The 26,849-nt window shown below is 33.2% G+C and overlaps 1 protein-coding gene across 1 annotated transcript; it reads right to left on the bottom strand.

Annotated features, from left to right (window-relative positions):
• Window positions 1–5,975: 5,975 nt before the first annotated feature.
• On the bottom strand, window positions 5,976–8,265 carry LOC143582243 (heavy metal-associated isoprenylated plant protein 7-like). Its single transcript, XM_077064855.1, has 5 exons — window positions 8,139–8,265; window positions 7,531–7,732; window positions 7,271–7,461; window positions 7,088–7,178; window positions 5,976–6,733 (listed from the first exon to the last, which is right to left on the bottom strand). Exons 1-5 carry the CDS (start codon window positions 8,145–8,147, stop codon window positions 6,207–6,209), a joined length of 1,020 nt encoding a protein of 339 aa, XP_076920970.1. The 5' UTR covers window positions 8,148–8,265; the 3' UTR covers window positions 5,976–6,206.
• Window positions 8,266–26,849: the final 18,584 nt, after the last annotated feature.

Raw genomic sequence — 26,849 nt, 5'->3', positions numbered from 1 at the left:
AGTGCCAGGTGTATCATTTATTTTCTTCAAAGCGGTGATGCTAAACACATTTTGTATTTTTTTATTTTCTTTAAATATTATGTTTTAACATTTCTTTATTTGTATTCTGCGCCAGGAATATGCGTCCGGGATTGAGTTTGAAAAATGTTTATTGGCTTATTGTTGTTTTAAAAAGCCAATAAGTTAAAATGTGTTTGACAATCAAAAAATCTTTTTTATTTTAGATTTTTAAAAATGGTTAAAAAACAGTTTTCCAAAAGCCACAAATACTGGCTTTTCAAAATGATTTAAAAAAAAAACAATAAGCCGATAAGCATTTTTCGAACTTAATCCCTACGTACCAAGTATGTTCATGATCCAAAGTATATATCATTACTCACGGTTAATCAATGCCTTGTTAACTAGTGTAAACGGTAAAATCACAATTGTTGCCAGACATGTGGCGGAGCTTAAGTCGGAAAACTAGTGGAAGCTGGATTTGAAATGAAAACCTCTACTAAAGGATTCAAACACTTACCCCTACTCGACATCTTAAAGATTCCATACTAATTTATTCACACCATAAACACTAAACATGTATAACAAATTGTTCAATAACACAGGCCTTGAACACATTGCATGTAAAGCAATAATGATGTAAACAAATTTGCATTCATTCGAAAGTTACGGATTGCAAAGTTACAAATTGAGTCTATAGAACGAGTCCAGTTTGAACACCTTGACTAGTTCATTAACAAAGGAAATACGGCTCTGCTTAAAATATGAGAATTTGGGTTTCCACTACTTCGTATTCGGAAATCCAAGTTCGTTATTGAATTTGCTTATGTGACACGATTTGTGATTATACATAGGTGTATTGGCAAGTATTGACATGATGTATTGAACTACACATTCCGACACACTGGAAAACTGGATGCTACACATTGAATTGAATGTGATTATTTGATGCACCGAGTTATGTCTAGTGAATGCGATTCACTGAAAGGCGTCTAGTCATTTTAAAAAACGCAATGTGACTTGAGAACCAGGCTCACTATGGGCTACTGAGATATCCAATAGTGCTATAACGTTTCCCTAATAAAATTGAAGAGGCCCAAATTTAAATGAAAATATGAAATTGATCCATTTGCAAAAATTCACTTGTCAAAGTCAGCAGGGCAAACTCGAACTTAAGAATATCAAAGGCACCTTGACTCAACTCGAAGTACTCCATGAATAATATGGTATAGAATAGAATGGTCGAACGTAATTCGTTTGTTTGATGTATGATTTATAAAGCCATTTTTTTTTTGTATGAGAATATTCCAAACTATTTATAAATAGCATAGACAATTACAGACTAACGGCAGATAGACGGGCAACAAGCTGCGCTGCTACCCCTTTCTAAATAGCAAACCCTACCCTACTAAACACAACGTTCCCCTTAGCATGAGCGGAGTTACTGCTGACCACCTGCTGAACCCGCTTACCGCGTCAGGGCCGAGAGTGCCAAAGGTGTCAAAAGCCAATTGAAGGTACACAAACAATCAGACAACATAGGAGAGTTACATGGAAATTAGTCACAACATATGTTGACTGCCTTATCCATACAAATCGAAGAAGGCGAGGCATGGGACCTAAGAAGATGAAGAACCAAAGATGAACCATAAATAAACTCCAATGGATAAGAATCAGACACATAAGACGCATTTGATGACGTACCTATGCTACAAATCAGGGTTGACGATGTAAATCTGGCTCGATCTTATTGAATCGGTAAATATAAAATTCAACGGTTTTAGTAAAAATATAGATAAAGATGGTCATTATTAAATTGTTCTTAGAAAACGAGTAAATATGATATTTTTACAGGTTTATATAAGTAGATATTATATTTTTAATTCGCGTCAAGTATGTATATTATAGTTCACAAGTTTGTGGACGAATATTTAAATTTTCTTAAATGTTAAATAGAAAAAAAATATATAAAGTTTGAATTGAAATATGATAAATCTTATAGACTAAGAATGAAAATATTACTAATCTAAAAAGTAACACGTGAATGGATAAGAGAGGCACGCGATGGCCGCAAAATCACACATGGCTTCAAATTATGGGCCATTTATTTTTCATTAGATGTTTTTATACTGTCTAGAATAATTACTATAATGCATTTTCAGTATTCAGGAATTACGATTTTTGCCACTTCTATACCAAAATCCATGTTGGTTATACTGATATCAAAATGAGTGGTGCACTCTCTTGAAACATGCCTAGCCTGAAACACAATACGCTGTTAGTCTCGTTACATTGGGAACCTAAGGATTTTCACCACGACAGTCGACAAACCTTTGAAATAATCAAAGTTGTCCAAGTGACTGTATACTTATTTTTGTTATAATTTTATTCTTTCAAATTTTATAATTGTTGTATTTGATTTAAGTTGAGTCGCCATATAGGACGGTTTCATCCAACATATTTATTATAATAAAAGTTGAATGGAAACAAATGTATAAAAAGAAAAACTGATGGGTTATATAAAAGGTGTCGATTCTATTTTCTTATACATTTGATCTTCTTGCTTCTTATGAGTTGTCTCCTTTTACGATTTTACTGATATTGGCCTTGCAAAATAAAATAAAATGAAGATTCGATGTCGATACGCATATCTTTAATATTTGAGATGCATAGCTGATACTAATTTTCGACGAATCTCATAAATTGAGATAATCCATTTTTCGGGTTGCACAATGATGTATCATTTCTTAATTAACAGCCGATTATTAGCATGCTAGTACGCGGTGTGAACAACTGAACATGTATCTTATGAAGTATTTCGGGTGTTTGCAAGTGAAGGCGGAGCATTAAAACACCATATGACAAAAACCTGTCCATTAAATTTTCTTGTGAAAGTGAGAACTTGTAGTCAAGGTTTATTGGACTATTAAATATCGTTGAACGACAAAGAAGTGTGTCATATAGCTTAAACTACCAGAAAAACTCAAAAGGATTTATAACACGTTAAACATGTCTCACTCTAAGAAATGACTAATCAATGAAACGACACATGCGTTTATTGGATGATACCAGCTAATACAAGTTAAACTACACAGATAAACAACTATGTGACAAAGTTAAAGTTGGAATGGAAACACTGGAAGGATATTTGGTGTCGTGTGAAGAGTTTCAAGATTTGTAAAAGTGATAAATCAAGTTAAATATTTATATAGATCTTTTTTTTTCCCATAAAAAGGTTAGAAATCAAACACAAATACTTAGACCACCGGTTGTTGGCTAACAAACGCTTGATAGAGAGAAAAGAGACGGGGTCCATCTCAAAATAACCATCCACACATTTTTTTAAGGAAAATTGAATTTTAATAATCCCAACTTAACACAGTTAGCCGATAATAATTTTAACTTTGAAAATAGCCGTCACTGGTCCTAACTTTCACACTATCTATTTTTATTGGACATCCGTTTAAAAAAAGTTAACAACGCTAAGTTTTTTCCAAATTTTAAATTGATATTTTAAGGCTTTTGATCGGAATGAGAATACGAATCGATTAATGTAAAAGCTTAACTTGAACGTGGCTAGTCAAAAACCTCATAACATACGAGGCAGTAACGCAACGCTTTAACCAGCACATGCTAGTTAGCTGACGACACACAACGTAGCTTTGTTATTGCATATAACCTAAAAATATTCATGTACTACCAGTAACTGATAATTCATAATACTTACAAGTAAGAAATTATAAGAATTTAAAACCAAATTATGTCATACTTAAGGTTTTGCTCATTAAATTCTCCAAGAAGAATCTTACACTGATATCTTTTTATAAAACTAATCTGAGTTTCTAAGATGATTGATTAGTAAACTGCATAAAATATGACAGAGAGATTTAATCTAACTTTTATACACAAGTGCATTAAATGAGTGTATTTGAAATAGTGATAATTAAATGTAAATTTTAGAAATGAAATATTGAAAGGAGTTGCATGCATGTGAGTAGTACACAATGGTGAGGACTTAAAGTCAGAATAGCAGACACCACCAATTGTTTATACTTAACTCGACTGTTCATTCCGAATAATAGTATACAACTACCAATTTTTATATATTACAATCAATCAAATTCACATCTTAGATTCCATTTTTGTACCCTTGTCGCCTTTTAATATTATCCTAAAAAAATACGTAGTGGTAAACTTTTCATTTTGAACCATTTGTAAATTAGAAAAAAGGATCAATAACTAAATATAAAACTCTATTTTATCTTTACCAACCTTGTTTCTATTAAACTTCCCATTAGCTTAGCACTAACCATCAACAATATCACACACATTCACACTATCAACAATTTTCTTACTCGACCACCAATACGTACTTACACGTTAGTCTTCATTGATCACATATTTCTTGCTGGCCACACAAGCTTCTACCGATCAACTTTGCTATCACTATCGACGATCATTATTGCTGATATTCTTCAACACCAATCATAAACTTAATTACGTTGGCTTTATATGAACCCTATGAACATAGGATCTTCAACTGATTGAATTCCGTCCATCAATATGTAAATACTTTTACACCCAACCATCGTATGATGTGTTTATCAACTAGATCCCAGTCTTATTCTTAAAAAGAGAATCTATTTAGTCATCATGGGTTAAGTCGATTTTTTTTTTGGTTACCCTAACTAAGAACCTCGTTGAATGACTATGGCATATATGTTAAAGGATAACCTTAACCACTTGGAATAGTATGGTGTCCTTTTATGAAATCTTAATTTATTGGTTTATATAGTCAAAATCCAATTTCTATCCCTTTACTAGTAAAATAATTTAGATATATTACTTCTGTTGCATTCTTGTTTCTCTGTAAGATACAAATCTAGCGGCACTGGTTAATCGTAGCATCAAGACAACAAATATTTGTTTTTTGGTATTACTTTAATAAAAGGGATTATGATAATTAAAATGACCCAGACTTAATAACGGAGCGAACTTTTAATTAACGATTTAATTACTTACTATATTTATGCATATATATTTAGCAAGCAGATCGTTACATGAACTCATGTGTTCTCATGAACAGTTACTGAAATATATAAATTCCATGGAGTTTATAATTCAAGGCTAAAGTGTTACATAATGAATATGTAATTGGTATTTAAATTCTTGGTATAACCATATGCTTATTATGATGTAGAAACCAATTGACGTAAACGGGTCCAAAAACTCACGAGCTATATGAGTTTATATTATATGAACAAAACTATGATTTAAAATACATACAAAAATATATATTATTAGGCTATGTAAACCAGCTAAGTCGAGTTCAATAGCTTAACCTATGACATGTCCATGTTTTTTTATCATATTTTTAAGTCCAATCTCGGCATGTGAGAAACTTTTTGCTCAAGCTCGCATCAATTCATGGTTTTAATCTAACTGATTGCAAATAACTTACTGAGAGTTTGGCTCGTTTACACCCCTAATGGTTATACATGAGTTAACAAATTAATAAATGCTAAGGTTGTGTGTTTTGGTTTGACTGGCAACGGTACTGCTACGTAGACAGTGGACTTTAAGTCTTTAACTAGCCCACCCTTTAACAAACGCGTTGTGAGTTAGCTAGGTTTAACTAGATTTTTTTTACAAAAATTTGATTTGTAATTACGGGGGAGAAGCCACGCTTTTGAGCCCTTTGGGTGCCATCAAGATAACGGGAAGATGGCCATGGCGCAAGCTATGTCGTGGTTTAACAAGCTGGTGAGGTGGCAATGATGCCTTCCACAATACACAGTTTAAACAAGTTGAGCCCATGCGGTGTTTTGAGTCTAAGAAATCTAACGAATGGAAAGTAGTGGAAAATTAAATTCGATAACGACATAACATCAATAACTAGATTAAATCAAGAAGACATAAAGTAAAAACCTGAAATTTATTTATAATTATTTATATATGATATATATGACATTATAAGTTTATAACTTCCCCATTATTATTTTATACTATTTTTTTGTCTCGACCACCATTACTAATATAAAATTTCAAAATAAAAAGAAAAAGAAAAAGAAAAGAAAAAAGTACAAAAGGCCTCACAAAATTTTACAATTTTCACAAGGCCAACCAACAGAGACAAAAGACACATGAAGGCCACGACAATCACATCCCATGTGGTTTGTTCCCATTATACCCCTCAGCAGTCAACATTTTTACATAACAGAACATGCATTGGGGTTCTCATCACTGAACATTTGCGGTGCTGGTGGGTACCCATACGCCGCTTCTGCGGTGGCGTATCTCGCGGGGTAAAATTGGTAATTCGCCCCTGGATGGTAATAGTAAATCTCATTCTTCCGTAAATCCACCACCTTCATTTCCTCACCACCACCACCGTCACCACCCGCCGGACCACCGTCCGCCGCCACCTCACCGCCGTCGCCGGAACTTTTCTCCTCCACCTTATCTTTTTCCTTGTCTTTCTCTTTCTTTTCCCCCTCGCCGGAACCTTCGCCGGCGCCGCCGTCTCCGGCGTCGGCTTTTTTCTCCTCCTTTGTTTCTCCTCCGGCGTCTTTTTTCTCTTTTTTTTCTTCTTCTTTTTTAGGCTCGGGGTCTTGTTTTATGACGACGGCGTGTTTTCCGGTACGGCGGTGAATGTGTTCCACCAGCTCCGGCGCCGCAAACGTGCCTTTAACGGAAACTTGTGAGTTTTTTAGATCCGGTTCTACACTTTCCACACCTATACATCAAGCACCCACAAAAATCCAAACTTAAATATTAAAAATTAAAAACCTTAAATGTTACAAATTATTATTATTCGGTAGTTGGGATATTCTAGTTCTAGGAATATTTTAACCTATAGTAGATGTATAATATAATGTATTGTTATTCACTTATTTATTTGTTCATAACATTCATAATAATGTTATTATGAAGTTGATTTGAAAGATGAAAAAGTAGATGACGAATATTGTAACAATTCAAAAATAAAAGTCAAACAATATTCTCAACCGGTCAAAAATGGTCCAAACAGAATTAACTTACTTTTAATTAATAAAATGAATTGCTTTAAAAGCAAGAAATGATCACACACCTTTCATTCTGAGAATCCGTTTTCTAATAACTTGAGCACAAGCATCACAATGCATGTTAACCTTCAGTGTCACAGTAATCACCTGAGGAGGCTGTTGAACATTACAAATCACATGACCAACAATATTTAATCAACGAAATGTTAAATGTTAATTAAGTAACTATTTAATTATAGTTAATTAACCTCTTCTTTCTTGTCTTCTGGTTTAGGTGGTTCTTTTGGTTCTTCGGCCGGTGGCTTTGGCACCGGAGAAAGAAGCTCAACTTTCCGGTGACTCTTTTTTTGGACTCTTTCAAGAACCTTAACTGGATCTGCTTTTTCACCTTTTACTACCACTTTATGGGTTTTACAGTCCGTCTGAATATCCTCCACTCCTAAATTAATTAATCAATTTAATCTTTAAACTAATCAAGAAACTAAACTAATTAAAGTAATTAGCAAACCATCAAAGCCTCTGAGGCACCGGCGGACTTTTCTAGCACAGCCTTCACAATGCATGAACACTCTCAATACAATCTCCTGCGGCGGCGGAGGTGGCGGCGGCGCCGCGTCTTTTGCTTCCTCAGCCGCCGGCTTCTCGTCAACTTTTGCGGCTTCTGCTTCTTCTTCCACTGGCTTATTCTCCTCCGGCGGCTTCTCTACTTGCTGAAAAATCAAGAAATAAACAGCACCCACATCAAAACTTGCATAAAAGGTTAAAAATATTCAATCTTTAACATCAAAAACTTAACATGAGATGAAAAAGATTCAATCTTTTTTTAACAAAAACTTAATAAAAGATTAAAAAAGCTTCAATCTTTTTCATCAAATTAATGCTTGAAAAAGATTCAATTTTTTTTAACAAAAACTTAATAAAAGATTAAAAAGCTTCAATCCTTTTCATCAAATTAAAGCTTGAAAAGGATGAAAAAGATTCAATCTTTTTTAACAAAAACTTAAGAGATGATGACAAGATTCAATATTTTTCATCAAAAACTTAAGAAAAGATGAAAATATTCAATCTTTTTTAGCAAAAAACTATAGAAAAAGATGAAAAGATTGAATCTTTTACCTCTCCCATTATGAATAATCAAAAACAAGAACAGGGTTTAGTGATATAGGGTTTAATAATAATATTGGGTTCTGAAGCAGAGGATATAAAAGTATAAGATTCACAGAGAGAGAGAGAGAGAGAGTGATTGTGTGAGAGTCAGTGTAGTTATGAGAGGAGATTAAAAGAGGGGTGGAGATGAGTTATAATAATAATAATCGTGAACATAAGAAGGTGATGATGATGAGGACCATCAGATCCAAGGAGCACTCATTTCCGTCATCACCAACTAACGTGGCAGTGTGACACTTGCCACGTGAAACCCCTGTTGAAACACGACGTCGTTTTGTGAGGGGTTCAATGTTCACTTTGGAAAATATTTGGGTACTTCTCCTTTGCAGTTTTGGTACACATGGTCCACCCGCATACCACTTTCGATACCGTCTCATTCCAGTAGTAGTAGTAGATTCAAATAGTCAATCTTTTGAGTTTACCTTGGTGCTACTGTTTTACTATTTACGGTTTACCGTGACTATGAGTGATGCAATGTGTTATTTAGTAGCCATAGTTATGGGGTGATAACATTAAGAATAATATATGGTGTCCTTTTCGTATATAATATTTTTTTTCTGGTTAAAGATTAGATGGAAGTACCTTGTGACTAGAGTAGAGTTTGACCGGAGACTAGAGACCGGAGAGGGCTATGCCACAAGATTTTTATATTTTATTAACGAAATAGCAAAACTGGTCCTTTATGTTTACATGTTTTTTCAATGTTCGTTATTTGGAAAACTTAATGATTAAAATCATATTATATGTTTCAAAAATGTATCACGTTACGTCATTTTACACTAACGTAGTTAAATTTTTCTGTTAAATCTGGTCATGTGCGAAACACGTAAGGGTATATAAGTCATTTCACCATTTTATTTAAAGAATATCTAAATACATTTAAAAATATATAAACTCTCTCCCTCCCTCCCCGATTCGTTTCCAAATATTGTATTATCATCTCTCAAGAAAACCCTAAATCTTCAATCTGCAGAAGAAACTCTTGGTTCCTCAAACACAATTTCCATTTCCCAAATTAGTGGTCGCCGTAACCCAGCCCCCTCATCGAAATCCAGATCCATCAATATTTTTAGTTGCTGGAACTGAGGGGTGGGTTTCTTCAAATCCTGGATTTTACTCGAATTAGCAGTTGTAGATGATGTTTCTAGGTTCGATTAGAGGTCAAAATATACAGGATGAGTTTACTCGAAGCATCACTCCAAAACCTCAATTGATTTCACACCCGGCATGGAAAACGGCGCGATTCCGGCAGCTCCGATCGGTGGAAACCTCAAGCCTGTTACAAGTTATTCTCACTCAATTGTATTCATCTTGGAAATTTTGATCTTTCGCTAATTGTTGTTTTGATTATCATCCCCTGCTCACGAATTCATATGCTGTTGTTTATCAACCTGCCGAGGTATAATTATGGCATTTGGTTGGTGGTTTATTAACCTGCTGTTGTTTACTTGTTTTGGCAATTCACTATCCCTGGATTTGTTTTCTTTGGCAGATTATTTCCTGACCAAGCCTGTGTTTTTTGAACTGTGAGGGTATTAAAATGGTGGGGAGAGATGAACTGGAGTGGGAAATTACATATTCACCCTCACGTGGGGGTCATGTGATCAGATTTAACAAGATAATTTAACTGAGTTAGTGTAAAAGGACGTAACGTGATAAAAATTTAAAACATAATATGATTTCAGTCATTAAGTTTTCCAAAGGACGAACAATGAACAAACATGCAAACATAAAGTACCAGTTTTACTATTTTATCTATTTTATTTCAAAATAACAAAAATAGTAGTGATGATTACTTCAGTAACAGTTGTTAGTGGTATTTTAAAGTAATAAAATCTAGTGTCATATTAACATGTGAGGAAAACGTTAAAAAAAATAAGTAAAAAACCACCACTTCATTTCATTGTTGACACTCATGTCACATTAGAGTTACTGTAATCTTTTTCATAAACAAATATTAAAGATTATATATAGATTGAATAGTAATTTCTTATATTTAACAACTCATTAGTTCTCTCTTATAATCTTTTATGATCGATAAAGAAAATTGTTTAAAAGAATGGGATAGAGTGGGTATTGGGGCATTTTAAAAGTTAAAACATAAACTATTTATCATGAACGACTAATTATTACACTAATTTTTTTGTCTACTATGGAACTTAATTCCCTCACAATTTAAGACTGAGACGATCATCTTAACAAACACGTTGATATCAGTTGACTGCATGGCCCTTTCCTTAAAACATAAGCTACTATTTGCTTTCAAAAATTAAGAATGATGTAATGGTAGAAATGACCACACTTCCACACCCCATGCTACGGATGATCAATTTTATAGCATCGGTACCGCCTTGAACCGGAACCAACCAAACACAATCGATGTTGGTATTCGTTTTTAATGCTTGGTTTCGGTTACAACGTTTTTACTGGTATTGATACTAAACCAATAAAATCAGTACAATAGTCAGTTTTTACTTTCACTTGTTTTCCGTATCGGTGTTTTTGGTATGTGAGGGATCTAATCCGCTTCCATCATCTTATTAAAGTCATCATATGCATATAAAAGTTAATATTACTGGTTTTATATATTCAAAGATAATATTTTATTAATATGCTACATAACTACAATAAAGTTAAAAATTAATACATTTGAAAAAAATTATCAAAATATTATCGCATCAAGGTGTTTATGAAACATATATATTATTGTCTAAACCGGACCCCGATTACTTGCTTAACAAACTTCCTTTTCGAAACAACAAGATATTAATGTGTTTATATTTAGAAAGTACAATCATGTTTTAATTGAAGTCCGGTCATAACATTAAACACGTATCTCTTAACCAAAATAAAGCCACTTATTGACATCCCCAATGGCCTTCTTTACAACTATCACATTTAATGTACCATATCTCAATACAAAAAAAGACATAAAGAAATTCAAGTTAGACACGATACGAAAAAACCTTTCACACATGAAACGGGTTAGGTTAAAACTATGATGATGAGAACATTACACGAGGACGGATAGAATGGTCGTTAGAAGTTAAAGTTACCGTAGTCTTCATGGTTTTGTCTACACCATTAGTATCATGAGTTTGATCAAACAATTTCTCCATGATTGAAAATTGCATTTGAAATCACCCTTGGCTTTTTGTATTTTATTGTACAGTCCAACGACGTCGTCTTATAAATTATCACAAAAACTTGCAAAGTTCATGTCCTTCTTTTGCTTTACTTCTTCTATTTCTCTTCTGCTTTTATTTATAATAATTACAACATAATTATGTTTGTATTTCTATTTGTTGATTACTTAATTATAAAGGTTTATCAACGTGATTCATGCATCATTATAAATACTTAATAATATTCATAAAATATGGTACATATGCTTTGAGGTGCACAAATCAGCTCTCTTTGCATACGCTATAATGTTTTTAAGTTGATTATTTATGGATTTTAATCCTTACAACTTACAAGTGCTACAAAAATTTATAAACAATAGCATATCTTTTTGTTAATACTTATATATATTGTTTTTATTAATATATAAGATGAGATGCAATCAAAAGAGCTTTTAAGAAAACATTTCCCCCCTAAAGAATGGTTAGTCATGAGCTTACCTTTTGTTTTCACAAAATCACAATTGGGTATAAAGCCAAAATCATTGTCATGGTTTGGTGAAATGAATTAAACAAAGACCAAGTAATCTATAATTCTTATATTCAGTTTCTTTATAGAAATCTCATTGAAAATTATTTGATGACTTATAAAAGTTTAATAAAGAATTTTTATTTTTAATTTATGGAAGTTAAGAAATGAACCCCACATAAGTTGGGGACCATTTGACAATAAAGTGTTAGGTTTACTACATACCAACCAAAGCACCATTGAGTTACTGCTTAGTACTCACCATCATCATCATAAATTCATATTATCAATTTATCATGATTAAAGTTTTAACTTATTCTTACCAACCAATCTCTTTTAAGGATTTTGTACCTTTTTCCAAGTTGTTGTAGCAGAGCTTTCAAAATTCAATGTAAAAAACTCCTTTTGCCTTTTATCAAATTTGATCAATTTTTATTTACCGACCTAATTCATCACCATGATGAATGCATGATGTGAGGATGATCAAGTGACAACCATAATTAACATTATAATTTTAGTTATTAGATTATATCTTTTACGGATAACCAATGTAATTATAAATTTCTCACATTATATTATACGTCTTTAACAATTCTCTCCTCTTTGTCTGCTTGATGACTAATTTATATATATATATATCATTAAAATACGATGGCAACGATCTGATTTCACTAAGTGGCAGCCCACCTAGGTTGCAATGTTGGACCACAATCAAGTTGAACGATGCTCACCACTATACGGCGATTCCTAACACAACAAGCTGACATAGTACTTGGGAAAGGTTTTTGCCTTCATTAGGAGATCATGGGTTCAACCTAGACGATAGGTATATTGTAACAATTTCATTAAAAAAAAGAAAAGAAGATTACGTGTGAAATAATAGAACACTATATCAAACGGAAATCACATTAAATGAAATAATATACTAATGGGTGGATGTTAATAGAAAACGATATAAAATAACTATTAAAAATGTACTCGAGGTATTAATTAATCAATACAAAATGTTAGTTATAACAATGTTATAAGGTTGTGCATTCTAGGTGGCAAAGATGGGGGGCAATGGGGGCGATTTTTCCAAGGCAACCACCCCCCCTCCCCGCGACAAAAGGGGTGATACGGGGGAGTGGGGAGGGGGGATAGGTTTTCGTCAACAATTCTAAAGTATATAATAATAATAATTTGAATTTTTGACCGTTGAATAGTCATATCAATTAAAAAAATTTAAAACTTATTATAAATATCAAACAAATTTAACCATTTTCAACAATACATATACAAACTCAAATATATATATCAAACCAATTCAACCATTTTTACCATTTCATTTCATACTTATCAAAATGGAAACCCCAAACTCTTCTGACATTTGGGATCAACTAATTGAGGATACTCAGAAAATTCATCAAATGCACCAAAAAGCGTGGGAGGAGGGGGAAGAGGTCATGAGCACAATGCGGATCGTCGCCAATAATATAGCGTCTGGCTCTACTAGTTCTTCGTTGCAACGTAGTCGATCGTATATCCTTTGAGATCGTCTTGATGCGAATGATCGTTTGATGAAGGGCTACTTCAATGACAAACCTAGATTTGACGATGTTATGTTTGAACTTCTTTTTCGGATGTCTAGACGTTTATTTTTGCGCATCACGGGAGTATACGTATTTTCAACAAAACCTGACGCAAGAAGATATTTAGGATTCACCGCAATCCAAAAGTGTACTTCGGCTATACGCATCCTCGCATACAGCACCACGACCGGCATCAACGATGAGTATTTAAATATGGCTGAGAAAACGACACGAGACGCGTTGGAGAATTTTTGCATCGGTAAAATTTAGATTGTTTAAACGTATTGTGTTAAATTGTTTATATTAATTATTGTTTAATTTAAATATTTATTCCTATAGGAATAATACAGTTATACGTTGGTCGTTATATGTGGATTCCAACTTCAAACGACCTAACTCGCATATAGGATGTACATGAAAGCAAACATTTTTTTCCAAGCATGATTGGGAGTATGGATTGCATGCATTGGGAGTGAGCTAACTATCCAACCGCATGGTGAGGTCAATACACTCGTGGTGACCCTGGACTCATGGAGTACCAATGGTTAGTCTTCAAGCCATTTGTTCACACGACCTTTGGATTTGGTCGGCTTACTTCGGCTCCGTCGGTTCCAGCAACGACATAAACGTTCTCAACGTGTCGCCCGTGCTAGAGCATTAGACAGCCGTAGCATACCGGTCATACCGTTTTATGCCAACGGTACATACTATCGTCACATATACTATTTGGGAGATGGGATATATCCGGAGTACTCGATAATCGTCAAAACGTTTCAAGACCCGATCGAAGAAAAATAGAATACTTTAAAAACGTTCGCATTATGTGAAAAACCCATGTTGTGTATGGTCGATAGCAAAAATGAGCGATGCCATGCATACGTGTATCATATTGCATAATATGATTTTAGAAGACAAGGGCAAAGCAATATGCCAATACTATGTACCAGGGATCGTTCCAGAACAATTCCCTAAACCGAAAAACAACTAACGCGAAACATTCACGAGCTCACATCAAATGTGATACATAACCAACTTAAGGCGGATTTGGTTCAACACATTTGGGATAATCGTCCCGTTGAAGACGAAGACGATGAGGACGGGGACAAAGACGAGGATGAGGACGTGGAAGAAGACGAAGACGACGAATAAATTGTTAATTTTATATGTATTTTTATTTTATTTTTTGGTGTTTTTTTTATTTTGATTATAATTTAGTTTTATTTTATATAATTAATTTAATAAATTTTAATAACTTAATGGTTTTTGTATATGTTTAATTTAATTATAAAAAAGTAATTAAAAAAGGTGACGTGGCAATGAGGGCTACACCACCATTACAGCCCAAAAACAAAACTTACTATTTGCTGACTGGGCGCCACGTGTCGCAATCCGCCCAAATTTGTAGCCCCTCCACAGTCTCCACTACATATAGCCTAAGACCATGCGTAGTTGATGGAAATCCTATGGGGGCCTTATGTATAACAAACCACAAAATAAATTAAAGGATAAAGTAAGGAAATGGAAGGAGAAAATTCCATCCCACATCGGTGGAGGAAAGAAAAGGAGAAGCTTCCATCATGGTATAAATATGAGTATAAGTCATTGTCCCACATCGCTAGATTACAAAACCAGTGAGTTCTTTATAAGAAAGAAAACTCATATGTTAATATTCTTATAAGACAAATCACACCCAGTGGTCCTAGCGGATGGTGCGAAGCACCAGAACGCGCACGCGCACTCGCATGGGCATGAAAGTAGCACATCGCGTATCGTGACTTAGAAGTTACGCAGACGAGACACGTCGCCTGCCACGTAGCATGCCTAGGGCTGACTCGGCGACACTACTAGGATCTTTGCTTAAGAACCATCGCGTATCGCGACGGGGTCCAAAATCAGCTATAAATAGGTTGAGATGAGACGTTCATTCTTCGTCCAAAAATTTTCATTCTCTCTGAACTTCCTTATATATTAATAATATAGTATAATACCCGAGTGATCGTAGCGATATCCTATCCGATTGAAAGAAACTTATATACGCGAATCCAAAAGCTCTGCCTATTATGGTAAGACATTGTGCCATCGTGTAAAGTTTATAATCTCGTGATTATCGTTATGATTATTGGTTTATACTAATCTAGATATACTACATTGTGTTTAACCTAGGTGATTAATACCAAGGGGCGTTCTTTAATTTTAAACTTGCAAGGTGAGACATTCGAGTTTTTGTACCACTCACATTTACGTGAGACAACTGATTTTCTGACAATGTCACGATAATTTCAAAACCTATAAAACTCATGACACATGGTCTAAATGTTTTAATTATATTTTTAGAAGTATTTTAAATACATTACAGTGATTAAGTCTCTGTAGACTTACGGGATGGTTACTACTGGTATTGTGGGGTTTTGTATACAAGGCTTGCCTACTAGGCTATTACACGTTACTTATTGGACAAGTGTTAGCCAATGAGTAATATGACCACAATCATAGATACGGTCGAGTGACAAGTACCTTTCAGTAATTTTAAGTAGGCAGATGTAAAAACATCTTAATGTTGTAAATGTAAAATGTGTCATTTACAAATGAATGTACTCACCAGTAGTTCTTGCTGATCAAATATTTTAAACATGTTTCGGGTGACTTGTTAGAGACAAAATGAATGATGCCTGCGGGTTTTCAGCTTAAATAAGTGGCTTGTCACCAGAATAAAGAAACGTGTTTTGTAAATCAGGGTTTATCCCTATAAAGTTTATGTTTGTATCAAAATGGGTTAAATTCCCAGTTTATAATAATAAACATGGTGCTTTTATAAATCTGATCATTTTTCCTAACTACGGTTCTGATAAAATATTCCGCTGCAAAATAATTTAATAAACACCGATACCACCAACCAATGTTCACGGCTTCCCACCCAGGGTATAGGGGTCGGGGCTGTGACATTATGCGTTATGTGACATGACGTCACGACATCGTAGGGAGTTTATGGTTAAAATAGGTGTAGTAGATGGAGCATGTTCAAATAATTACCTTATTATTATATTTTATTAAAAAAAAACAAAAAACAAACTCATCAATCACCGCCCACCCATTTTCTCCTACCTGCGCTATGTAGGAAACAACCACCCCCTCCATATCGCCCAGGGGCCGGTGTTCCGACACTATAAAGCTCCATGGGTGGGGATGGCGCTCCACTACAGATGGTCAAAGGGTGGTGAGAGTCACTTCACCACCACCCCTCTCCCGATTCATTACCTGGATGGTTGGATGGTGTTCTCACTCCATCCCCAACCAAAATCCAACTTTCATCCGGATAATTCTTCCACTCTTCTTTGTTCCTTCTTCAAATTGGCGTGAAGTCCCCGATAATCCTACCTGCTTTTCGGTATCACAGGAGGTGGGCTGGTGTCCCCGCTCATACCAATCAGTATTGACTTCCATGTTTCCGTCCACTCCCACCACCGTAAGGTATAACATGGTATGAAATAGGGTTGTTCAGTATTCGAATCGGATTCGACTCGCATTCGAATTTGATGGTTCGAATTCGATTTTCAATCATTCGAATTCGATTGTAGAAATCGAATTTTGAATCGAATATGAATTTATGATTTTAAATTCTATTCGACTCAAAATTCGAATTCAAATTATACATTTTATTTTTGTTATATATATATACATACTTATAAATCTTTTGAGTTATAGAGATTAAAAATTGAAGTTTATCACTTTGAGCAATAATTAATGTAATTGGACATTACCATTTTGAATATTTAATATGTGATAACTTTAATTGATTTATTTATTTTGTGTGTTTGTACTTTTTGTTGTTAAAAAACTCAAATTTGTAGTGGTTTTGAAACTGAAATAGATTTTTTTAAATGAATTCGAATCGATTCGAATTTGAACTTCATTCTCGAATCGAATTAGCTTTTATGAATTCGAATCAAACTTGTCGAATCGAATCGAATTTGTCGAATCTATTTCTAATTCGAATCGAGCTTCAAAATTTTAAAATTCGAATAATTCAATTAAAAAAGATTTAAATATTCAAAATATGATTTATTGAACACCCTTAGTATAAAATGCCTAAAACCATAGCCTCTTTGAAAATATTAAAGGTAGGAGTTCTACCAATTTTAGTTATCAATTATTACTATTCTTTTGATAAGCAATTGTCAGTAGAATCTATAAATTCAAGAGTTTAATAATACGTATTATAATGAAAGAAATTTCTTGAAGAATCCAACAATGTTTACACTCATTAACAATCCAACAATTTAAGGGTCAAACGTTAAGGAATAAGATCATACTTAGATGCTATATAGAGAACAAGGAGATGATATATATAGTACATAGACTATAGAGTACACATGAGTTAATTACTTGTAAATTGAAACTTGAATTAGGCAAAAAAAAAAAGAGTTATTAACATTAGATGTGGCTAACCCACCTTTTTTACAATATCTTTCAATATACCATCACTTATACAAACAAAAACAAGCATATCTAGTAATAATCTAATTCCTAACTGAGCTATTGATAAAGTCTAAAAGGATGAGATTCAAACAAAACTCAATTTATAATTCTATAAAAATGACCTTGTTTATGTGTGTATAAAAATGACCTTTTAATTTTTAAGATGTAATGTTTATGTGTATATTCTAGAAATTAAGGGCGTGCACGAGACCCAGAAAAACCGTCTTGAAAACCAACAACCGAAATAACAAAAACGAGAAAACCAAACCTAGTTAGAAACAGATGGTTTGGTTTTGATTTATAGTAAAAACTGATATATCGGTTTTAGTTTGGTGTTATGTGAAAAAAAAAACCAAAACTAATATAAAAAACCGATTTGTTGAATTACTTATTTGTTGGATCGTTTATGTTTCATAAAATTTGAAAGTTTATCTTATTTTTAGCGTTAATCGGTTATGCTTTGTTAGTTTGGATGAGATTAAATTATTTATATGTAAGTATCTTCTATTAGCTCTTAATATTTAGCCAAAATGTATGATATCCTATTAATTATTATTTTTTTTTAAATATTATGCCCAATTTGAAAATATCATGGGTCAAATTTATTGGCCCGACAATTATTAGCCTATTAGCAAAATTGAAAAAACCGAACCTAAAACCCGAAAATCAAAAAAACTAAAACCGAACGATTCTGAAAATCAAAAAACCAAAACTTTGGTTTCGGTTCGATTTTCACCCAAAACCGCATCGCTTACACCCCTACTAAAAGTATCAAAAACAATTTTTGATGCCTCCAACATTGTTTTGCAGATCTCCATAATCTCATCTTATTTTCTCGGCTACACAGAAACACTTAAGTTAATTTGACGCGAAATTTTGATTATTAGTGTGACACATGTAACTAATAATGCTCTGATATATTTATTGATATAGCACGTGTTCAAAATATTTTGATCACAAAATTCTAGTATAATCCAAAACTGTTACAAATCACAATGATTTAACACAAAGTCCATATGTGTTAAACTAAGAGATTTCGTACGTTTAATTTTGAGAATTTGTTTATTTAAATAAGTAAGACTATGCGTTGGGTTTAACTAAAAAGCGCATAACGCCATGCCATGTCATTGTCACGTAGTCAATGGGGTTTAACTAATATACTCTTTAACAAGTTCGTTATGGTTTAACTAAAAAAAACAAAAGAAGAAAATAAATGTGATGGGTTGGCTCGGGATGATTCCCATCTCATGGATACAATTTGAGCGTTGATGGGTTGACACCGGTGGGTTTAACGCCCAACTTTCCGAGGCTCGTTGCAGTGTTGAGCATTAAAGGATCTGACGTGGCTACTACGATCAGCGTAATAATACATGATACAGTAAAATATATCAGTTACAAATAGTGATTGAGCATGAGCCATGAATTATGAATACATAATAGGGACAACTTTAAGTCGGTCGCATATTGTTGGGCCTTTAATTAGTGGGCCAACATTTATCCTGTGTACTGTAGAGAGATGACTTAACTGTGGGCCACTGGGCCATTCATCGCAAAAAAAAAATATATATATAAATCATAACTTCATTTGTAAGAATAATGATGGCCGAATTACCAAGTAAAAGCTAAATCAATTCAACCAAAAGTGTATCATTATGTGTTTGCATTTCTGTGGTTCCAATGATCAAAAACTTAGGTTGCTTTAGAATTATTTTTATTATTTAACAAATTTTAACTAAAAAACGAAGCATGTCTTCAACATTATGTTGGTATAGTATGTAAAAATTTGGTTTAAAATAAATAAATAAATAAATTATAAATTGAAAAGGTCTAAATAAAGGACTTTGAAGGTGACACAAAAATGTTGGAAAAAAGACGAACATTATATGTGGTTTAAAGGAAAAATAAAAAAGAACATGATCGGTGACCTAAAATGTAACCAGTGGAGCCAATGAAATGAATGAATATAAAAGCTTCCACTTGTAATCCCGTTATTTTAGTCCATTTTTTTATTGATTATTATTATTATTATTATTATTATATATATTGTATCTAAATATTCTTTTACTAATTTTAATATTATCAAATGATAAAAGTAAACGAGAAAAGAGATGTTTCATGGTCAATTTTAACCGATCTTAACTTCTAACATGACTTTTATAAAAAAAAAATTAATTAACTACTAAAACATATTATTAGTGCAGTATTTATCTATATTTATTGTAAAAGGTATTATGTTGGCTTGTTAATTATCTCCTTGTGCTCTATACTATGATACATCAATAAAGCATGATCTTCTATGCAACTACACATAAAATAACACAATATGAGTGTTTAGGATAGAGTTTATCTGATTTAACTATTATCATTGTCATCAGGTATTTCATTCTAGTGATCGTTTGTCTATTCGTTCTGCCTACACAAACACTCCTCTCTTCATGGATCGTTATTTCTTTAACTTGTTTTATATTCTTAATGAGTGGTGTCATTGCATGTTATAGATATACTCGGGTTGTTGCTTGTTTTGCAATATCATAAATGCCCTCAATTTATAGGATCCTTTTTATTACAGTTTTTCTTACTTTGAGTCGCTTGATGTACAATATCAGTATGTCCTATTGTTGGGTTCAGTGTCACTTGTTAATTGTTATTACTCGTTTGAACCATTGACACCGTTTGATTAGATCACTGCTTTTGACCGTGTGTTTTGACATTTGCCTTGTTTTTGGACTTATGTCTTCACCCTAACACTCTTTTATATAGTGTCGTTTGATCCATGCCTTATCACTCAAAACAAAACCTTGCTTGCGGTTTGTGGCTCAACCTCGACTTGGTCTTGTTGTTGTCCCAAGCTTGTTGACAAATGTTATTATTTTCGTTGTTTTATTCACAACTTTGTCTGCTACACACTATGAGCTACTTCTAGAAAAGTATGACAACAAATTACCATCATATTATCAACAAATTTTATTCCTAGTATAACCCTTCGAGAACCTCTTCCTCGAACTATAGTATGTATAAGAAAATGATTCTTTATATCATTATCTAGTTATGCATATTTATTCTAATTATATGTTTATCCTTCTTTTGTCATTGCACTTTACAAATAGTTCAATAACAACGCATTTTTCCTATGGGTTAACAAAACAATATTGTTTACTGCATGTTATTAATTTACACTATCAATGCAATGATGAATTTGAATCCTAAATCAAGACTTCAAGAGCATACATAAAGGAGAATCATAAAAATCATGAGTTTATAATCTGAGTCAGATATAACAAAATTAAGAAAACTTACAAACTTCCAATAGCATATATTAGAAACAGGCCCGTCTTCAAGAACCGTGAAAAATTTTGGGCCGAAAACGAAAACAAAATTTGGACCTTAACTTAATTGAGTAATTAGGTTAATAATTTTTTTTTTCAACAAAAAAATTATAATTTAAAAAAATATATAAAAACTCAGGCCTATCAGAGTGTCGAGCCAGGATCGATTGACCACCGGCCCTGCCTCATAGCCAGCCTTGATTAGAAATAGAGAGGTCATAGATCTAGTTAATCAAACTCCCGGACATTCTCATAAATGCTAACTTATTTCATCAAAGAACAGACACAAACTTATTTCATCAAAGAACAGACACAAACTTATTTCATCAAAGAACAGACACAATCGTTTGCCGGTCTATAATTTAAAAAGAAATATAGAAGGACTTACTTATAACCAAGAGAATAAAAACTAGTTTTTTATGATATAATTTGAATAAAAAGTGAAATATCATTAAGATGTTTTCAATTAGAAGCCTTATACTAATTTATTATTAAAATTATTTTTTTGTAACTAGGCGTTTTTCTCTTATATCCTTTCTCTGTCAATGTCTCATTGAGATGAAAGAATGGATGTATATAATATATTTTATCGTTAAGTTGATTTTTTTTTGTTTATCAATTCTAAATGAGATCAGACAAATCACTTATTTAATATTCAATGACACAAGCTATATATATATTAAAAAATAATAATAGTTCTTATTATGCAAACATATTTAAAATAAAATTATATAAAAGACATTGAATTGGTCACAATAGTGTTCAAAAAATAAAGGATATATACGGTGTTGCATAAATAAGATGACAGGAAAATGATTGGGGCATAAAATGAATCAAGTGGACCATGTGAGTAGACTAGCGACCCACTTGTTACCCAATTATTTTATTCCTTCTGTTTTTAACTCGATCTCTTTTAAGAATCCATGGGATCAAGATTCAGTGACATGTTTCACCATCAACATTATCCATCTTATCAAATTATTATCATTCATCACACATGTATATTACCATTTTGATTTTTGATCTCTAGGTTTTAGAAATTATACCTTTGAACTATATGGTATTTTCGAGCGTATAACATTTGTATATTGAGACCAACCGACATTAAGTTTTTGTTATATTATTGTTAACATTTATAAACGCTCTTACTATTATAATTATAAATAGTGTAAGCCAACCCGTCTTTATATTCCTTAGGTCACCGTGCTCCTGTGACCTATCAACTCTCTCAGTGTTAGCAATCTCTTGTTAGCACACCCTTAGCGTCGTCATATCTTGTTAGTCCCCTTAATTCTACACTAACAAGCATATTTTTAGTGTCTGATTGTTTTGCCTTCAACACATCTTGATTTCAATCAAAATGTAAAATTAACTTCTAATTATCCATAAAATAAACCGTAAATTATCAATAGTTTCTAAATGACTATACAAAATGGTTTGAAATGACTAGATGCAATCACACGTCATAAATATCAATATATGCCTTTCAAGTTTCAACAAAGAGGTTTGCATTCATTAGCTCCACACTACTCTCATGTGAAATCTTAGTTCAGAAACAAGATTTTGCGACGAGGCTGGCAATGGTTTGTGCATATCTAAAGTTTGAACAATGCCAACCTCACCGACATATTTAGTAGTAATATTATACTTTGGCCAACATACTTATTTTTGGCTTTTATACTTTGACCATCAAGCTTTTGTTTTTGATACTTTGGCTATCGAACTTTCAACTTGTTGCCAAAAGCCGCCAAACTTGTTTTTGTCATACATATTTTGGCCATCTAACTTTTGCCTTTTGTACTTAATACTTTGACCACCAAACTTCAACTTTTGTCACATAATACTTCTCTTCTGTTGTACCAGAACCAATATTGACTGAGTTTCTACCACAACACCACATTTGAAAGCAGCTTGAGAGAGAGAGAGAGAGAGTTTGAATCATTTCGGGAGGTAACCGGCGAGGGGGTTAGGGTTACTTCGCTAATCAAATTCGAACCATCACAACTCTTGGGTTTTTTAGCTCGTTCTAGATTATTATGAAAATATCTTCCAATTTTTATGACAAAGCTTCTTTTTTTTATAATTCATGAACAGAGTGCATACCAAAGAAAAAGTTAAAAACTTGTTTTAGTTTTATTGTGTAAAACCAATTGGCAACCAAAGACTAATTGGTTACAGCCTCATGACTTTCCTTATGATAGGTTGTGGGTTTAAGTCTCTAATGGAGCATTTTGTTCTGGGTTGAGCCAGGGTTTGCCCAATTGTGGGTTTTTTTCTACCTTGTGAGTGGGTGTGGTCAGCATGTTTTGTAGTTCGGGCGAAAGAATGATTCATTTGCCTAGATGATTACAAGTGTTCAGCTCTTTAAGGGGAAAAAACCCCAATCGTCACATATAAATAATTTCAGACTTAGCATGTGAATTAAAAACACCCTAAAAGGTAATTAGTTGCAGGCTTATCAATGCGTGCTCTAATTTTTTAGTTGTTTAACCTATACAGATTAATTATTTAGCGAGTTAAAAAAAAAATCCACGTGAATTCTAATAAAGGGGTGTATGATCATTAATTGGGCCGATACGAGGAGAAAATGCTTGTAGCTGGCCCAACTTTTATAAACTAGTTGGAATGTCAACGCAAGAAAATAAGCTGATTTATTTTGGCCCAACAAAGCTTCTGTGGTTAGGGCCGTCCAAACCGCTCGACGCTCGCTCGAAAATTGCTCGGAAAATGCTCGCTCGTTTTTTCACTCGATTGAAAACGAGCCGCTCTGCTCGGTTCGGTTTGTAAACGAGCCAAGCAACGAGCAAGGATATGTTCGGTTCGGATCGGCTCGAATATTTTTAATTTATTTTATGTATAATTATATATGAACAAATATATATAAATATATAGACAAAACACATAAATATAAGCTTACAATTATTTTTAGCCCTTACAATTTTTCATATTCCGTTAATTTTATAGTTTTATTTGTTCAATTCAAGTTTTTACAAAACTAAAAGTTTGTTTACATGATCATTATATCTCATTCTAAACTTATTTATAATAAAAAAATTACAATATATTACATGTTTGTCTAAAAACTACTAATTTATTTATAAAATATATTATTTACAACATTTAAATTTGTTTCTTATTGAATTTTTCAAAGTGAAAAATAAATAAATAATGCTCGAAATCGCTCGATGTTCGATCAAAAAATGCTCGATTCGATTTTGGCTCGTTTCGGTTTTCGCTCGGTTCAAATTTCAGCTGCTCGGTTCGGTTCGGTTGTAAATGAGCCAAGCAACGAGCAACCCTTCGCTCGGTTCGGCTCGGCTCGTGAACAGCCCTATCTGTGGTGCATGGAACAGGGTTCGGGCCTAAACAGAGCCTCTCTGGAAACCGGATCGGATCGGATTTCCCAAACCAGTTTCCAAGTATATAACCCAAATCGATTTCAAACCGGTGAATCGGATTAGACAGGAACTAATTCAAGATTCAGTTTTGGAAACCAGTTTCGAATCTTGAACAAGTTAAAATGTGTGCCTCTACTTCTATGGTTGATGTTATTAGCATCATGCATATACCTTTTGCATATGACACTTTTAGTTTCCTCGCTCCTAAAGCTGCTATGAGTCCAAAAGATCATGCATAGAAATGTCATGACTTCAAGATCTATCAGTGTAGTGTTTAAAAGATTTGGTTTTGTAATTCAAAAGGGGATAGCGACACCGTTTGTTGTAGGTTTTCCTTATGTTTCTATGTAAAAAAAAAGTAAATGGTCGGTAATGTACCTTACAGGATTTAAACTCTCAATCTCTTATGTAGAGTTTGGGGAAATTATATATCATTGAGAAAATCCTTAATTGAAGCTCCATCACCATTAAGTTACTGGCTACCTTCCAAGTTGCTAATAATGTCCTAATTGCCACTAATGACCAAGTTGCAACTTGCAACTAAGCAGTTACTGCTGAACACGCTTGATGCTAATGCGCCAAATCGCTGGTGATCTCAATTACGATCAATGACCAATAACAACTAACTACTATGGGGAGTCCCAACTGACAATCACATTTATGCAACTTTTCAATAACTATGCAAATTAAAAGTAAATTCCAACGGGCTCTACCTTGTAGAACCCACTTGGGCAACAATTAAACCCATCAAGGGGACAATGCCCTCATCAAACTCCAAGGTTCAAGGGGTTTCGCCCCATACATATTTCCATGTGGGCGAAAGCATAATGGTATTGAACGAGTATGTATTTTATACCTTCTAACTCGTATCAACACGACATTCATATATTATGTCTAACATTGAAACGTTAGATTTTGAAAGTAAGTTTTTGTTCTGTCTTGATTGATTAACTTCATATGACACCCAAAAGATAGGCATCAACTATAGCTCGACTAAAGTTGGTTAGGACTTATTAAAGGCAACAAACGAACATATAATTTAAAGTGACATATTATGCCTAAAATATGACTGTAAAACGTTAAGCTAATATAACTATAACAAACATTAGATGTTTTCTGACACTATAAAAAACAACAATGTGTATGTACATTATGTATCATATACGTGCCTTAGATGAGGACAATATCACGATTCAACACATTAGCATGCACAACCAGCTGACTAAGCATGTGAATTTACACTCTTTGTTGTTATAGCAATTGTTAGATCTTTTGCGTGTAAACGTTATCAATAGTACCCCTATTTATGAGCTCAACTCATCATTTGAAAAGCAAGTAGTCATATGGAACAGTATAGTGAAATATAATTCTCATTTAATGGACAAAAGTACCACTTAATGAGTAGTATGAACAAAGAGCTCACTCAAAGGTTTTTGGTTACACTTTGGTCATATTTGCTTCCAACTAAGGGGGTTAAAGTAACTTTGACAACATCTTTTTAAGCAAATACATTGAGTATAAATCAAAAAGAGGTGCATAAAGTGAAACCTAACTTAACGTCGTAAAACAAGATTTAGAGTTATAGCGACCCACCTTTATTGGTCACATGCCCCATGTTATTAATTTGCACCATACCCTAAGCAAAGTAAGTAACTCCTTCCTGAATTAACTCCTTTTATAACGTGACCCTCACGCAATTACTCCATCAATTTAACCATTCATATATCCTTGAAAATTACAACCATTTAATACAAAAATAATAAACAAGTACACATTTATACACTACTCATTAAAACTTTTAATCTAAACGCGTCATTCCATGTTACATGGTTTTACAAAAACTCTAAAGTCGACATCAAATTTAGGACAAATTTACTGTAATTTATATTTTATAGTTAATATATGACAAAGGTACATTTTTAGATTATTTTAAGGAAACGTGAAAACAAGTTAACGAAGTGTATATGCTTTATTTTATTCGTCTATCTTAGACATACAGTTAATGATTTAACGTAAAATAATAATATATAATAATAGTACATTTTATTATTTTCAATTACTTTTGAGAAAATATGAAACAAGTTAAAGAAGTCTATATGCTTAGTTTATTTGTCCATATTACGACCCAATATGTTAATTAATAAAAATAAAACATGTTAGTTCAAAATCAAAGAGATGACTTAATGAAATTGTTACAATTTACTCATATTTTTAACTATAGAATTAACCACTTAACTT

This window comes from Bidens hawaiensis, unplaced genomic scaffold (assembly GCF_021521415.1).
Source record: "Bidens hawaiensis isolate Kalapana, Puna unplaced genomic scaffold, B.hawaiensis_p1.1 tig00031508_1, whole genome shotgun sequence".
Taxonomy (NCBI): Eukaryota; Viridiplantae; Streptophyta; class Magnoliopsida; order Asterales; family Asteraceae; genus Bidens; species Bidens hawaiensis.
The sequence above is the reverse complement of the archived record's forward strand: the minus strand, read 5'-3'. Positions and strand labels throughout refer to the sequence as shown.

Bases quoted from the DNA above. Each gene is read 5' to 3' on its own strand.
- LOC143582243 (XM_077064855.1), bottom strand. The intron at 7,462-7,530 runs GTTTGCTAATTA...TAATTAATTTAG, and splicing joins GTGCCTCAGAGGCTTTGATG to GAGTGGAGGATATTCAGACG. The intron at 7,179-7,270 runs GTTAATTAACTA...AATGTTCAACAG, and splicing joins CAGAAGACAAGAAAGAAGAG to CCTCCTCAGGTGATTACTGT.